Raw genomic sequence first — 15815 nt, 5'->3', positions numbered from 1 at the left:
GTACAAAATTAGCAGCACAGACACAGTAATGTCAGCTGCCTGCATTAATTTGCTTTTTAGGAAAAATATTAATAATTTAGGATTCTGCTTTCTTTAACTAGGTGTTTATAAATTCAATACACAACTACTTAGTCTTACTGAAAGAGAACTGGAGCTTAACTTACATTTTACATAAGGCAGACAAGAATTTATAATAGCAGCAGCAATTAACCTACAGCTGTGAAGTTTGTGCTAACAGGTTGATTGATCTAGGCAACTCAAGTAGACATGTTTATCCACAGCAAACATTAAGTTTAACAGTCACTGAAGAATTAAGCTGCATCCCTACTCTTGTAAAATGATTAGGTCACCTTTTAGGGCACGTTATCTAGTTTCCCTGCCTTGTTGACTTCTGCTTTTACCATGTTTTGCCTTTCCTCCTCCCACTTGATGCAGTGTTTATCCTTATGTATTTGTTATTTGAAGTTTGCCCTGCAATCTTCATTGTATTGGGAAAGAGGGATGGAAAAAGGAGGAAGTAGCAAAGGTTATTTTAACTATAATGGGCCCAGTTCTTTCAAGAAGTGTTTTGGGGTGGTAGTTATGTTTCGTTTACTGCTGCTACTAAATAGGTCTACACACACTTGGGCTAAAATGGTGTAAAGTGATAGACAACACTTTAACTTACTTGTCCTGTATTCTTTAAAACACTTGAAGTAGGATGCTTTATAGACTCAAGGAAGCAGTTCCTCCATGTCAGCTACCACCAAGATTAGCAAGCTAAACCACAACATTACATCTTAGCCAACGATAAAAAAAAATGCATGTTTAGGAGTACCACTCTAAGGCTCAGTAGATCTGACAATGTATATAGTTCACAGTATTGTGCCTTAAAACAGAGTTCCTTAAACATTGAACTCTCACATTGATACCTTTACACCTAATCCCTTTATTATAAAGACATTTGTGCTAAGGGGAAAAAGTTTAGTGCATGTGAAAACTTGGTACTGACTTAGCACAGGCTGCTGTGCCAGTTCACCTAAGTTTCTGCTAGAACATATCCATTTAGACTGACTGCTAATTTCAGTCTCAAGCAGAGGTTTCTCCCAGGTGGTATTTTAGTACACAAAAATAGCCAAAAAAGACTAAGACTGAACACATCCCTCTTCATTTGTGAAGAAAGGAAAAAATTTACTCCAAATTTCCAGTAGTGGAGAAATAAAGCAATTTTTCCTTAGGTCTCCACTTTCTGTAGCAAACTAGGCAGAGTGAGCTAGATTGTTAGTTGCTGCTCTGGAGGGGCCAAACCTAGGCCTGGTCTATACTGCTGCACTGGCTCAATGTGAGATTGTCGATGTGAAATACACTAGTTACACACCATAACTAGTGTATTTCACATGGACATACTTACATCTATACAGCGCAGTGTCTTCACGACGCTACGTTGATGGGAGAGCACCTCCCGTCGATGCTGCCTTCTGCCTTTCAGAGAGGTGGACTAATTCAGTTGACGGGAGAACGCTTTCCCGTTAACTGAGTGGGTCTACACAGACCTGCTCAATCAATGCTGCTGCGGCAATGTCTGTCACTCCTAGCATGCAAAAACTAAGCCAAATTTTCTAGTTTGACTGCCAACAACTACCACCGAACAATAACCTTTACTATGTGGTGGAGTCACTGTGTGCACAGAGTATACAACTTCATTCATATACCACATCATACATATTTACAAGTAAAGTGAACATACATTCAAACTGAAGGGAGTACACGTGACAGCAAGATATGTACAAACACCAGAGGGACCCTTAATGTTTCCCTTCTGGACTAATACAGAACTTTTCAGTGGGAAAACAGGTTGTCGGCATGGTTTATATAAACAACTGTTAGGGCTGAGAAGAGACATGCTTATATTTTGTTCTGTGTTCATCTATTTCTTGCTTTGTTTTCTTGATACAACTAAAAATTTCTTTAAAGAGAGCTTTATATTCAGGTAGAGTATTTGTGGGTGAGCCGGTTAGTTCCACGTTTCCATACTCTTGATCACTAGCTGAAAGGTCAGACTGGATGCTCCCTATATTAGGGTCTTTGGAATACTGTTTTGATGTTTGTACAGCCTTATGTTTCAAAGAATCTTCATCCATTTGACACTTCTTCAGAAGTTCTTCATACTTCACCTGCAGAGCATTATACTGAGCATCCACTTCATTAAGCAAGGAGATGCCTCGCTGCTTCACAGCTTCAGCTCTTCTAATACAGGTTTCTTCATGGCCCTTTAGAAGGTCTCCACCTGTAGCACTGCTTAGGAAGGTGTCACTGCTGCTTCTTTTTAGGGCCCTTTTATCAAGCTGGGGGACAGTCAAGAATGCATCCTCTGAAGGATTTTGATTACGTTCCCTTTCGAAAGACTCTTTAAATGAAATAAAAAATGATTCTGGAACCACATTCTCCCTGCTGTTGACAAATGTGTTTTCAGACTGAAAAATCTGCTTCATTTCAGCCACTTCTAATTCAAGCTCTTCTGCCCGAGCCTGGTATGAGTCTTTATCAACCAGCCTCTGTTCAAGGTCATAGTTCTCCTTTACCATAAGATAATATTCCTCTTCCATTGTCACTCTCTTCTCCTTTTCCAGATTAAGTTGGGCTTGCAATACAGTCAATGCCTTTTTTAAGTTCTCATTTTCTTCTTCCATGGGACTCAGCTGACTATCCATGGAAGTAATTTTTTCTGCGAAAACATGGTCATAAACAAAATACCTGTAGAAACAGAAAGTGTCAGAGCTTAGATTTCCTATCTTTTAGGCTGCCTCTTCTGGATGATACAGAGACTGAATTTAAATTCCCTGTTGAAGAAAACTGGTTTCCAAACAGAACCAGGTTGGTTGTTTAAGGTATCTATTTGTACAAAGCTATAATGCCTCAGTAATCCAACAGAATGCTTTTCTACAGGGTTATAAATAAATTAATTCAGTATCCAGCGATACATGCTTTCCAATTCAGATGAATGGCAGCTGCTTAATTGCAGTGTCAAATAGATAAAAATCTAACATACCAAGCAGACCTATAACCAGAATGCTCGAGAATAGTCTAGAGGATTTTTTTTTTTTTTTACAAGACCATAGGATAGTTTTCTACAGGACTTTTCTAGTATTAGCAGAAGGACTACATGATCCAATAGGTCTTTTCCTATTTTTAACTTGTATAATTCTCAATAAAATGGATCTTTGAAATGTAAGATCTCCATACCCCGAGTTTAAAGTTTCAGCATTTCCACTATATAACCTTAATGCCCAGAATGGTCATAAAAGCCACTATGGCAGAAATCTAGCAAAGTTTCATTTAAGTATGTTTTGTAATTCAAATGAAAAAGGGTCACCTCTTGTGTATGCACTATAGAAGTGTCAATATTAAAGTTTAAAATTTGAATAGTTTGCCATGCTTCTTTTAAATTGAACATTTGTTCATTTTTAAACAAATTAGGAATTACAATATTAGCTCAGGATAGTAGATTCTATAGGTGCACATAACTGAAAAGGTGCACCATCATTCAGTATGCTGCTTTTTATCAGATCTTGACTCCATGTTGTTCTGTTAAGTTTGTAGGCCAAATTAACTCACTACAGTTTAGAAGTTAAAAAGTTGAGGCTAAATTTCAGGTTATCCCATATCATGTTTAAGTATTGCAGTATCTCTGAAAGACAATAGACTAGAACCTCAGATTTACTATCACCAGAGTTACAAATTGACTGATCAACCACACACCTCATTTGGAACCAGAAATACGCAATCAGACAGCAGCAGAGAAGAAAAAAGAGCAAATACCACATAGTACTGTGTTAAACGTAAATTACTAAAAAAAATGGAAATTTTTTTTTTTAATTGACAAGGTAAGGAAACTGTTTCTATACTTGTTTCAGATGGTTAAAAGCAGCATTTTTCTTCTGCATAGTAAAGTTTCAAAGCTGTATTAAGTCCATGTTCAGTTGTAAACTTTTGAAAGAAGAACCATAACGTTTTGTTTAGAGTTAAACATTTCAGAGTTATGAACAACCTCCATTCCTGAGATGTTCATAACACTGAGGTTCTATTTTATATTGCAATAACTGGGCATAGCAGATCAGGCTGTGAATTCAATTGCTCCTCTTAATCCTGAGCACAGATTTCTGCTGGTTTAAAATCAATGTTAAGTTTGTATGCGATGTTTGCTTTATCAATGTTGCATGATTAATTTGTTCCAAATTAGTCTTTTTCCGTGTCTATTGAAGACAACTATTCTGCCTAGAGAATAAGGAAAAGCGAACGAGGGAAATACTACAAGTAGTATTCTAGGGAACTGTCAGAAAATAGCAGAGGGAATACGGAATGCTATAAAGTGTTTACATTAACATTCTTTATATGGTAAAGTGATGACACCAACTGGAAAAAGTAGGCTTGTGAAGACCGCTTGTGTCTCCTCAACCCATTTGTCTGAAGTAACACTGACCGATTTTCTAGAAATGCATGTCTTTTTCTGCTCTGCTGCAAACAAATGGATGAAAGATTTTTAAAAAATCTGCTTGCACAATAAAATGACATGTAGCTGAGTTAATGTCTTACTTGCGAAGGTCATACAACTCCTTCAAACATGAGAAGCTGTGCACTGAACGTGGCTGCTCAGATCTCTCATGGTTCATATGGCCTCGTCCAGATTTCTTCAGCTCCTCCACTTGTCTCTGAAGGTCATCTATATGGGTTTGCAGACTTTCAATAGTCTCTGTCAGGCTGAAATTAATGGACATATAAAGCTGTTAAAGCCAGTCATGTTAAGTCAAGGCCATGACAAATAGCATAAGTTAAGTCACTATCCACTCATTCTGGGGTTTCTTCCTCTGGAAATCACTCCAGTTACCAACAACATTAAACAAAACTACATACTCAACCCAACAGCCCAGTGATTAGACAACTGTGGCTAACCAGCCACCCAAAAAATGTATAAACTTATACATTCAGACTAGTATTTCCTTCTACTTCCTCAATATAAAAATAAAATGCTCCACAAAAACTTTAGTTACCTTGATATTTTTTGTTGTGATGCTCTACTATCTGCAACTAGTTTTTGATTAGTATCTTCCAGTTCTCTTGCTGTAACATCCAGCTGTTCATAGACCTTTGCATGCTGGTCATTCATCTGACGTAAGAGCTCCACTTGTTTGGTAAGGTACTATAAAATGAATTTGCAGTTACCATCTTTATACTGCTAAAAAGGTCCTTTAATCCCACTTCATGTAAAATTTAACTTTAAATTCTTAAATCAGGATTGCCAGTTCATTTCCTATAAACCGTCAAGAATAATACAATGTACATTAGTTTTGAGGGTAGCACTGTGGAAAGATGTTGCCCCCTTAAATAGCCCTGGAGTGACTTCCATAAACTGAAGCCCACTAACAGTTTAAGATCTCAGAATAATTAGCAAGACACCATGCTACAATACAGTTTCTTTAAATTAGAGTATGAAAGATTTAAATTACAACTTCATTTGTAGTTATGCAGTGTACTAGCTGTAGCACTGGGGTTCTGCTTTGCATTGGCAGACTTTATCAAATCAGCATAAATTCCTCAATGTATGAAGTAGCACTAAATTAAAAGAAACTCAGATTTTAGTTTAGTCTTAACTGAAAAATAGGAGCCCAAATATCAGTTTGTCAGGAAGTACAAACTAATTTAAACAGTTTATCAGGACAAACTAATTACCCACAAGGAGATATTCAAGCATCTGTGATCCCAATAAAAAAAATCACCTGCTTTTTTTAATTCTGTATGAAATGTTCTCACTGTAATCCTCTTTATTCAAGAAACTTAATAGGTTGTTTATTTTTGTAGTTGTGAAACTGCTTTCAGAAAGCCTAGGATAAAGATTTCCAATGTAAGAGTACTAAACCATCTTTAAGCCCCTTGGTACTAGAATCACCTTAGGGTTTCCATAGTTGAACACTTCTCTATGTATTTTATTACACATAAATACTTCAAAGTTCCTGTTACCCGGAATGTAAATATGGCACTAAGTCATCCCTGGACCAGAAATACCACAGAATAAGTTTAAAATCAAGATCACATTATTCTGAACTAGTTTGTCAAAGAAGTTTCACAAAGTATTTCTTGAAGCATTAGGTTCTAAACCTAGCCAGATTTTATACAATTGGATGCTAAATGTTCAAAATCATCCACATCCAAATTGTCAAAGATTTCTAGATTAAAATGGCCTACTAATTATGTAATCAATACTTAATATTCTACTTAACCTTTTACCCATTGGAAGCTTGATGGGCCTACATCAAAGGCAATTTAAGAAGTGATTACAAGTTAATCTAGGACTGCTACCTACAAAGTCCTAAAAGATCAGATAGCTGTTGGCTAGATCCTTTTGCAAAATAGGCATGTGACATCATATTCACACAAGAATAGCATCTGGATTAACCAACAACCTTAATGTGACCCATTTCAGATTAACTTTCCCTGTCCACTAGCCTCAAAGTAAAGCGGAGATGTTCATGCTTTCTTCAACAGTGAAGCGTGACTGAGCATATAAAATAAAGATTAGAATTCTGAATTTAGGTACTTTAATTCATAATAAAGAACCCACTGAATGACAACCCATGCAGAGACACTGTACTTTAGGTGGAATGGAACCAAGAGCAACATGGGGGAGCGGAGGGGAAAATTTACTCTAAGAAACTGCACTTCATTTCCTCACCTTGCACGCCTGATGTTGGGGTAACTTGAAAATATCATGCAGGAGATGAGTGCAGAACCCCCAAATGCAAACAATTCATATTGGCTTCTCAGATACTTCAGAAATTCAGGCTAGCATCTACATCAATTGCAGGGGAAGTAGGAAAACAATATGTGGCTGCAAGTAATAAACAGCTAGGCTGGCTTGCACTCCACCAGATCATTATGAAAAGGAGAGCTGTAACTCCTCACATTTGGATTTACAAGAGATACCAAGATTCATAAACAGCCTGGGTTAGTTTTTCTGGCATTGGTTTTAATCTGCAATTGCAGCATTTATTACATCCAACATGATTAGTTACTGGTATACGTGTCAGTGCAAAGGTCAGATATAGTGATCAGAGACTAAATATCTAATCATGTCAACTGTTTAAAACTAGTTTTAACTTTCAAAATAGGGATTATGAACAGTTCAGCATATTTCAATTCCCTTAGCCCTTCCTATGCAGGGAACACAAGAAAGTTGTCTTTTGAAAAGTTCTATTATGCACAACACTAACTGACTAAAAAAGATCAGGTTAAATTAGTAATTTAATAAACTGCTAGAAAAATCTACACTAATGAAGCAGACACAAACGGGTCTCTTTAGATATCTACTGTCAAATAATGTGTGTAGGACATTCATTTCAGTTTATTCATTTGGCAAGATTATAACATTTCCCTGCCATCTCATCATAAAATGAGTGTATTACAATGTGGTGGACATCAGAATGGCCACACTGGGTCGGACCAATAGTTCACCTAGCTCAGTATCCTGTCTCTGGTGGTGGCCAGTACCAGGTACTTCAGAGGAAATAAACAGAACAGGACAATTTAAAGGGATCCATCCCTTCTAGTCCCAGCTTCTGGCAGTTGGAAGTTTAGGGACACTGGAGCATGGGATTGCATCCCTGATCATCTTGGCTAATAGCCATTGATAGACCTATCCTCCATGAATTTATCTAATTCTTTTTTGAACCCAGTAATACTTGTTGCCATGGGATGCTGTGAAGGCCAAGAGTTCCACAGGTTGATTGTGTGTTGTGTGAAGAAGTACTCCTTTTGTTTTAAACCTCTTGCCTATTAATTTCATTGGGTGATTCCCTAGTTCGTGTTATGTGAAGGGATAAACAACACTTCCCTTTTCACTTTCTCCACACCATATGTGATTTTATAGACCTCCCTCATATCCCCCCCCCTTAGTCATCTCTTTTCTAAGATGAACAGTTCCAGTCTTTTTAATCTCTCCTCATATGGAAGCTGTTCCATACCCCTAATCATTTTTATTGCCCTTCTCTGCACCTTAATGTACATCAGAGTTGGGAGACTTCACAGTTTGTGTAGTAGCTCAAAGAGTTTACATACTTCAGACTCTAAGGATCAATCTTGTTTATGAACCATTTACATCTGGGACCTGGGAGTCATTTCAAGGTCTCTGCATAAACAAATGCACATAGGTTGGGAGTGGGGAGGGGGGAGTTTGTCTTGTCTTTTTGGTTGGTGGCTTTAATACTCCAGCATTGTTTTGCTTTATTGATGGTCATTTATTTTACAGGATGAACTGGATATAGAGAATAGATCTACAATGATTTAATTGGGAGGGGGGAGGGTCAATAAGCTGTGTGAGGTATGTCAATGTTCAGCAATACAAAGGTATCCTTAAAAGAGGGCTCTTTTTGTCTATACTGTGAACCTGTTAGGTATTTTCAAAGGTATTTTCAAAGACAATTCATCCCAGGTAGGATGCTTGCAAGCATCCTAGAATTTAAAACGCCATGTTATCACCAACATAGCATTAGTTTGCTTCCATACGCAACCTAATACAAATATTGGATTAAAGCTGTAGTAACTGTCATTATTATAGTGAAAGATCATTTAAACATTCTCTAAATTGCAGGTAGATATATACATTTTCCTTTAAATTGATAACTGAATTGTCCACATGGTGCAAGTAGTATATAAGCAGTAATGTAAATTCTTCTTAAGTACCAGTCACATTTCATTTCTCTAATTGAAAAGCTTAAAATGTCTACCAATGGATGATTGGAATGCTGACTATACTCCATAAATAACTTATTCTATTTGCAATTGACTTTAATACTTATTGATCAGACTAAAATATTAAATATACAGCAGGCAAAAATCACTGCTCTCTACTGGGTAATTACATGAAACTCTTTGTGTAGGACAAAATGCCACTTGTTAAATTTACAAAAAATATTTGTAAAGATATTAGTGGAAATAGCTAATCATGCTATTTCAAATAATGCAGACTTTTCAATAACCTATGGAGATTTCTTCTACATGTATTTCTGGATTTGCTAAGAAAAGTAATCCATCTATATCATGTATTTACATAGAGAAGCTCTTGTTTTAAACAATCAATTTCTGAAACAGCTAGTTTACACAAACAGGTACCTTGTCATTATAGTTATACAAGTTAAATTTAGTCAAGATACAAATATCCTGCTAAGAATAGGAAACGATGTGTCTATGCATGTCATCAAGCTTTAGAAATTCTAGAATCACACTAAAATTAACTGCAAGATGCATTCTTGGAAGATGGAGTCTCAATACCAAATCAAAATGAAGTTTCATGGTATCCAAATTATTTCAATGTCCACACTACAATATTATCAAACTCTACAATAGAGCTCACCAATTCATCTTAAACACTTACCTCTATCTCTTGTAATTGCTCTTGATTGGTTGCATACATTTGCTGCAAAGATTCCTCCAATTCCGTGTTACGATCCAGTAAAGTCTTCCCAAGCTCAGCAGCAAGATGCAAATCTAAATAAACAAAACTGCCTGTAATTTTTAAGACCTAATTTGTGCAATCTGACCATTACTAAGTTATTTAAATATAAATTTAAATTAAATTCTCAGACTTACTATAGATAATGGTGTACAAGCTATTTTGCTCCAATACAACTTATTTCGGACTGAGGCTAATTATTCTTTCTTCCTCATTCACTCCATCATCCTTTTTAGTCCTCTCTACCACATTAGTTTCGCTTTCCTCACCTGATCACTTTTTTCCCTTTCACATTCCCTCCAGGTTTCCCTTCTGTTCTTCCCTATCTACATCTGCCCATTCACTTTGTCCCCTATGCAGATGAAGATGAATAGAAACAATGCTCCCCACATGGTAGGCAGAGCTGCATAAACACGAGGCCCAGTAGTGCACCACTGCTGAGTGGCTCTTAGCACCTAGCTAAATTGAGGGATCTTTGGTAACACCATGTTAATAGGCTAGTTGGGTTCTGAGTGGGGAGCAAAAGCAAGAAGGCCTTTTAAGTACTGGTTGGGCTAGGCATGGGACAAAAATTGCTGTCCCCTCACCCCTCCAAAAACCCCAAAAGGCAGCCTACCCTATGCAGCACCATTAGACAATCAGCTGAAGATTTTGAAACACTTTTCTCATAACATAGGGAAGTTAGATAATGTGCTTAGATATGTATTGTCTCTAGATGTATAAACAGTATCAGACAATGGTTAGTTTCTTTTCCTCAAAGTTATTCTGAATGCTATTTGTTCTCTGAAAGATATTTGAAACTCAGCCTAATCCTTCTCAACAACCTCCAGAGTTCCTATGAATGTAACTGTTTTTTTTTTTTTTTTAGAATGAGGAATCTACTTATATACAGGGACTATAGCTAAGATTAGATGCCCTCTTTTAAAAATAACCTTGGAATTTACTAATCCATGCTATGGAAGAATGACATGCAATAAGTAGTAACTTAGTCCTTACATTGCATGCACCTCACTCACACTTTACAGTATGACAATGGAGATCAATAATCTAGGTTATTGCTAGGGTAGTAACCTCCCTAAACATGGTATTATATTTCATATAAAGAGAAGTGCAGAATCTAATAGTGACAGTGGACATTACTTATACAAAGTTTGTAATTTTCCACCTCCCTCACATCACTTGGACCTTGACCAGATTGTATTGCCAGCTGCATGTATGTGACAATCTTGTTAATTTTTAGATATATGGAACTATCATCACAAATGTTAGAGTGCCAGAATACAAGGAAGGACAAGCCAAGGAGAATTCAGAGTTCCTTTCACCAAGTATGTATAATATATATGACCACTACAGATAACAATAAGTAGGCAGGAATATCAACACCAATATTTCTTTAGATTGGAAGTTAAAATGCCCTTGTTTTTCTCAAACTAAAATGAAACAAGATCTCTCTATCCAGTTTCTATAGAATAAAACCTTGTTAATTTATATGGGCAACCTTCAGTTAGACAGGGTATACAAATCATCACTATATTCTGATGTATAAGCCAAAGAACTTCCCCAATAGATATGCATAGAAACTTGAGATCTTCTTCCAGCAGGGTGTTCTGAGAAGTACTAAAGTGCTTTGGCGGATCAAATAATCCATGAATTATAATATTCTTTAATCAAGTTGTTTTCAAAGGTGTTATTTCCTATCTTTGAAAATAGCAAAGGAAAAACATTCCTTCCAATCTGATTCTTAAAAAAAAAAGGACCACTGATCAATCAGAGAAGGGCAAGATCTGCCCAGCAAGAATATAAATATATTTAAACTCCAAACCCAATGACTACTAACAGCAGCAAGTCAGAGGCCACATCCACACTAGGGAAAAATGTCTATTAAATACACCTAGCATGTCCATGTTTAGAAGTTTAATACATGCTAATGCATCCAAGTAAGACTTTTTTCTACTGTAGACAAGGGCCCAAGACTCCACTGTATCAAATGCTATAGTATTTGTTTGTCCTGTATCTTGCCAATTAACTGCTAGTTTTAGAAAAGCAGTGCCAGAGAACATGACATCCAAATATCGTACTAGGATTCTGGTCTCCAGCAAGTTTGTGTAAGTTGCATACATCAACATAACAGAGTACAATATAATTTAATTGATTAGTAGGGAAATGAAAAATAAACACAGAATTAATTTATAAGAGAAAAAGTTATCTGGTGATACACTGCTAAATAGTTCAGTGATTAAAAGTTAATATGTCATTCTCTAGTGACATGAATGCAGTCTTCTTGTATCATGCTCAATAGGTCAATTTTAGGATTACAGTTAATCTCAAACCAAAAGGCTCATTATCCAACAAATAGCACTCCCTCAATCCCCACACAAAAGGTTATATAAACCAATATTAATATTAAGTTAATTTTGTTTATGGATACAAAGTGTGTAAGTGCTATAATGCACAAAATACATGTGCCGTGTTGTGGGTATATCCCTGAACTTTATAAAATGGTTATAATAAAGGGACAACTTTAGTCTATTCTAATCCTGAAGGAGTTGAAAGAATAATTTTGATCATGACTCCATTTGTTAAGAAGTGCAAATCCATCTATGGATTCCTTTTCTGGGCTGTCTACAAATCTTCCCATCCTTGCCAGCTTTAATCAAGATATTTTGCTTGATGTTTCCTTGCCATCTTTAATCTACAGAAGCAGAAAGTGTGAACTTTATCTTTGCCTCTGGTTAATCAAAATGAAAGTTTAACCTGGCAGTCAGAAATAGACCCTTTCATTTTTTCACATCTCTCTACGTGTAACTACTGCAGTCTAACCTCCACATAATGTTACATAAATATAATCCTATTTTACAAATTCTAAACTGACAACATGCTAGCCTTAGGTAACCAGCAGCCATGTAATCCTTAAAGCCATTCAACAATTTGTAGCAACTTTTTTTGTTGCCTCGAATAATGCAAAGTGTTCCAACTTTATTTATCATTACATAAGGCTGTGGGCTTTAAATCAGACATTGAAGAAGATTCTATTAAACAAAGAATGTTTGTAACTCCTAGAATTACCCAAAACACCCAAAGTGAAACATTTTGTCCCAGATCCTGAAAGGTATTTAAGCTCCTAACTGACATTAATTTCAATGGCAGTTAGGAGCCTAAATATCTTTGTGAATGTTCGCCATTCTTGTAGATTTGTGTTATGGCTGTAAGCATGCTTTAGAAAAAGTATATCTAAAAGTGCAGTTAGACGAAATTAAACTATGCATATAAACATGAAGTTACATATGCATGAATGTCGGTACATTTTTTAGTATTTACAGAGCACTTCAAACATATAAAGTGATATGCAAGTATTCCTGTCTATAATGGGCACCTAAGTACATGCTGCAGACTTAAACATACTCTGTTAGTTTGACAAAAGATTCGCAGAAGCATTGATATTTTTCTTGTGGGAAATATTTGCCATTCTTTGCTGAGCTGTTGGCTTTCCTATGATAAGCAGGAAAACAGGTGGAAAAGCCAAGAAAAAGGCAAAGAAGTGAGGGATTTTGGTCTGTACTAAAATTCCAGTGTATTTTTAAACATTGTAGAAAGGATATACTTTCTAATGAAACAATTTTCAGCAATGCTGAGCACCCATAAACCCCAGTGAAATCAATGGGAGCTACTGGTGTACAGCATGTTTGGGAAAAAATCCATTAGTGTATGGGTTAAAGGGAATTAGCTTTTTCAATGTATCCAACTGATCCTGCAGACTGAGTGAGTATGTGGATGTTATGGGGAGTTCGGCCAGTGAAAGGACTATCCAGACAAGTATGTTCATTAAATGTGTGTAAAGTGTGTCTGACATAGCCAAGAAAAATAAGTAATCAGCTATAAGACTTAGTTGTCCAGATGAATAAGGAAACAAGCAATTTAAATTCCATCTTTAAAAAGTTCAGTACAATATAGTTGCTGTTCCTTTGCACTCCATTTCTTGGCTGTGATCTCAAGTAAATTTATGCCAATGTGTTAATGAAGTCCCCACAGATACATGGGCAAGGTCACTTTTTTACCAGGAGGTGAAAGTTATTATGAGTCACAGTCACCAGTTCTTACTTAAATAAGTAAATTAAAATCATTCACTTTATGAATTACTCCCCTACATGCAATAATGCGAGTAAGATTTTGGTAGATCAGTCTATGCCCCTCATCATGTTTAATTATGTTTGGAATCTCCACAATAAAGTGAGACTTGGAAGCTGCTCCTGCTGTTGCATTAAATAGTCCTCATTTAATTACACTTGAGTACAAACCATACTGACAGTGTTACTATAAGGGGGGCGGGGAGGAGTCAAGATTTCTCCTCCCGCCAATGTTTTAAAACTCTACACAAGAGGATTCAGAGAACTTTGTACAGCAAAATGATATGTTCAACAGAAGAGACTACTAAGGATAAGCAGTCCTGGTGAAGGTTTAGCATCAGATCCTTGCTTTTAAGCAAGCTTTAGAATTGCCACTGTGCAATGTATATTGTTCCCTTAATTGCAGGTTGTAATCTAATCAATCCTTTGTTGAAATTTTTGAACAACCATATTATGATCACTTTCCTTATATGAGAGAAGACTTCTCAGAAGGTCAATACACTGCAACAAAATATAGACCTATGAAAGCAGGGAATTGCTCATCCCATTCTTGAATATTTCAAATATGAAAATTCACTTCAAGCAACACTATGCTTTAATGAGAAGTCTGAGTGGAAATTAAACTAGATTTTTAAAGGTGGAAGTTTTGGGGTTTTATTGTACATCAAAGTTTTTATCTGAATTTTAACCTACTTTGAATTTGGGATTTTCAAATCCTAAGGGTTAAATTGTATCTACTCAATTGTTAAGGTGGTTAGGGGTTTTAAGTTAATTTTAAGGGATCCTCAAAACAGTCTGATCTCTCTCTGCAGCACCATTCAATATTATTCCCAGAGTTGTGTTGATTTTAATTATGCTAATGTATAGATGTCTTGACATAATGGGTACTATAAAAATCATTGGTGTATTAAAAATGCACCATTTAACTTAATTTCTACTCAACACAAAAAAGTCAATATTTGCCAGATCTTAAAGTGACGGGAAATATTTTCAAACGTCCTAAGAGTACTGCAGACAATAATAGAGCATTTTAAAAAAAAGGACTATAGAAAAAATCCCCTAACTGGAAGTTTTACCACATTCTTTGTGATTTTTTTACTATAATCTTTTTTGGCAAGGCTAATAGTCACATACTTAGGGCATTTTCTAATGAGAAATTCTGTCTATAAGTCTATTTGATATAAGAATCCTTTAACCGTCATTGAATTGCACTAACTTCTGAGGTGGAACATAGCTATTTATAAGCACAACACCAAATAACTATTTGATACAAGAAATAATAAAAAAATCTAAGTAAAGGTTATTCCACTTATTTTCATTCAGATCAGACCAAAGGAATACCATTATAAGGCAGAAACGAATCACAGTACACTTCATGAGGCAGCTAGATGAATCACACAGCCATATTTGTCTTTACAATGGATTGGAAAAAAGGTCTCAATCATTAGAGAATAATTTTAGATGGTTCACCAGTTTTTCCAGGCAATAGCAAATTATTTATGGTTATGTGATCCTGTTTAAGCCAACTGGTTTATAAATTACAGGCTAAGAAAACTATTATTTTTGCATATGAAGCACTTAAAAAAAAGCTATTCAATAATTAGCAAAGTCAGCCAAAACATACACAATTCCAGACTTATTCCTACCTTAGAGAGATTTAATTTTTACTGTTAACTGCTTGACTTTAGTGTGAAAATAGTGACTTTTTCCTACTTCTATTCTTTATAGTGCAATAGTATCTATCATCCCCAGTCATGGATCAGAACCCTATTGTGCTAGGCATTGTACAAATAGAATAAAAAGACTGTCCCTACCCCAAAGAGCTTAAATGAGGACGATTTTGGAGAAATCAAGTTTAGTTAAATCTCGTTTTAAGGAAGTTACTTCCCAGAGTCTTCACAGTTCTTAGCTGGCCATTTAAGAATGTACATAGGATTTAAAAAAAAAAAAAAAAAAAAAAACTAAATGCCAATTGTGAACGTTGTTAAACCCAAAGAAAGTTATTGTACATTCATTCCAATTAATGCCCAGAGGAAGTTTAGAAAACTGATTAATGCCATGCATTCAGTCCACTGTGCCTACTTACCAGTTTTATGAAATACTTAGAGAACTACTGATGAAAAGCACTATATGAGATAGGTATTTATTATTAAGATGAACAATTTTATATTGGAATTATTCAAGGAATTTTCACAGCAAGTTGTAAACAG

General features: G+C 35.8%; 1 protein-coding gene across 1 annotated transcript in view; it reads right to left on the bottom strand.

Annotated features, from left to right (window-relative positions):
• Nucleotides 1-142: 142 nt before the first annotated feature.
• Nucleotides 143-15815, bottom strand: part of CDR2 (cerebellar degeneration related protein 2) — a 17255-nt gene continuing 1582 nt past the window's right edge. Inside the window, exons 2-5 of the mRNA XM_067550964.1 lie at nucleotides 9404-9516; nucleotides 5028-5176; nucleotides 4573-4737; nucleotides 143-2733 (exon numbers count right to left, since the gene is read on the bottom strand). Coding sequence (XP_067407065.1) covers nucleotides 1863-2733; nucleotides 4573-4737; nucleotides 5028-5176; nucleotides 9404-9516 — 1298 coding nt within the window. The 3' untranslated portion in view covers nucleotides 143-1862. The remainder of the gene's footprint in view (nucleotides 2734-4572; nucleotides 4738-5027; nucleotides 5177-9403; nucleotides 9517-15815) is intronic.

The sequence above is a fragment of the Emydura macquarii genome, unplaced genomic scaffold (assembly GCF_026122565.2).
Source record: "Emydura macquarii macquarii isolate MOO-44397 ecotype Brisbane River unplaced genomic scaffold, CSIRO-AGI_Emac_v2 contig_1348, whole genome shotgun sequence".
Classification (NCBI taxonomy): Eukaryota; Metazoa; Chordata; order Testudines; family Chelidae; genus Emydura; species Emydura macquarii.
Note: the sequence above shows the minus strand (reverse complement) of the source record. Positions and strands in the feature narration are given on the sequence as shown.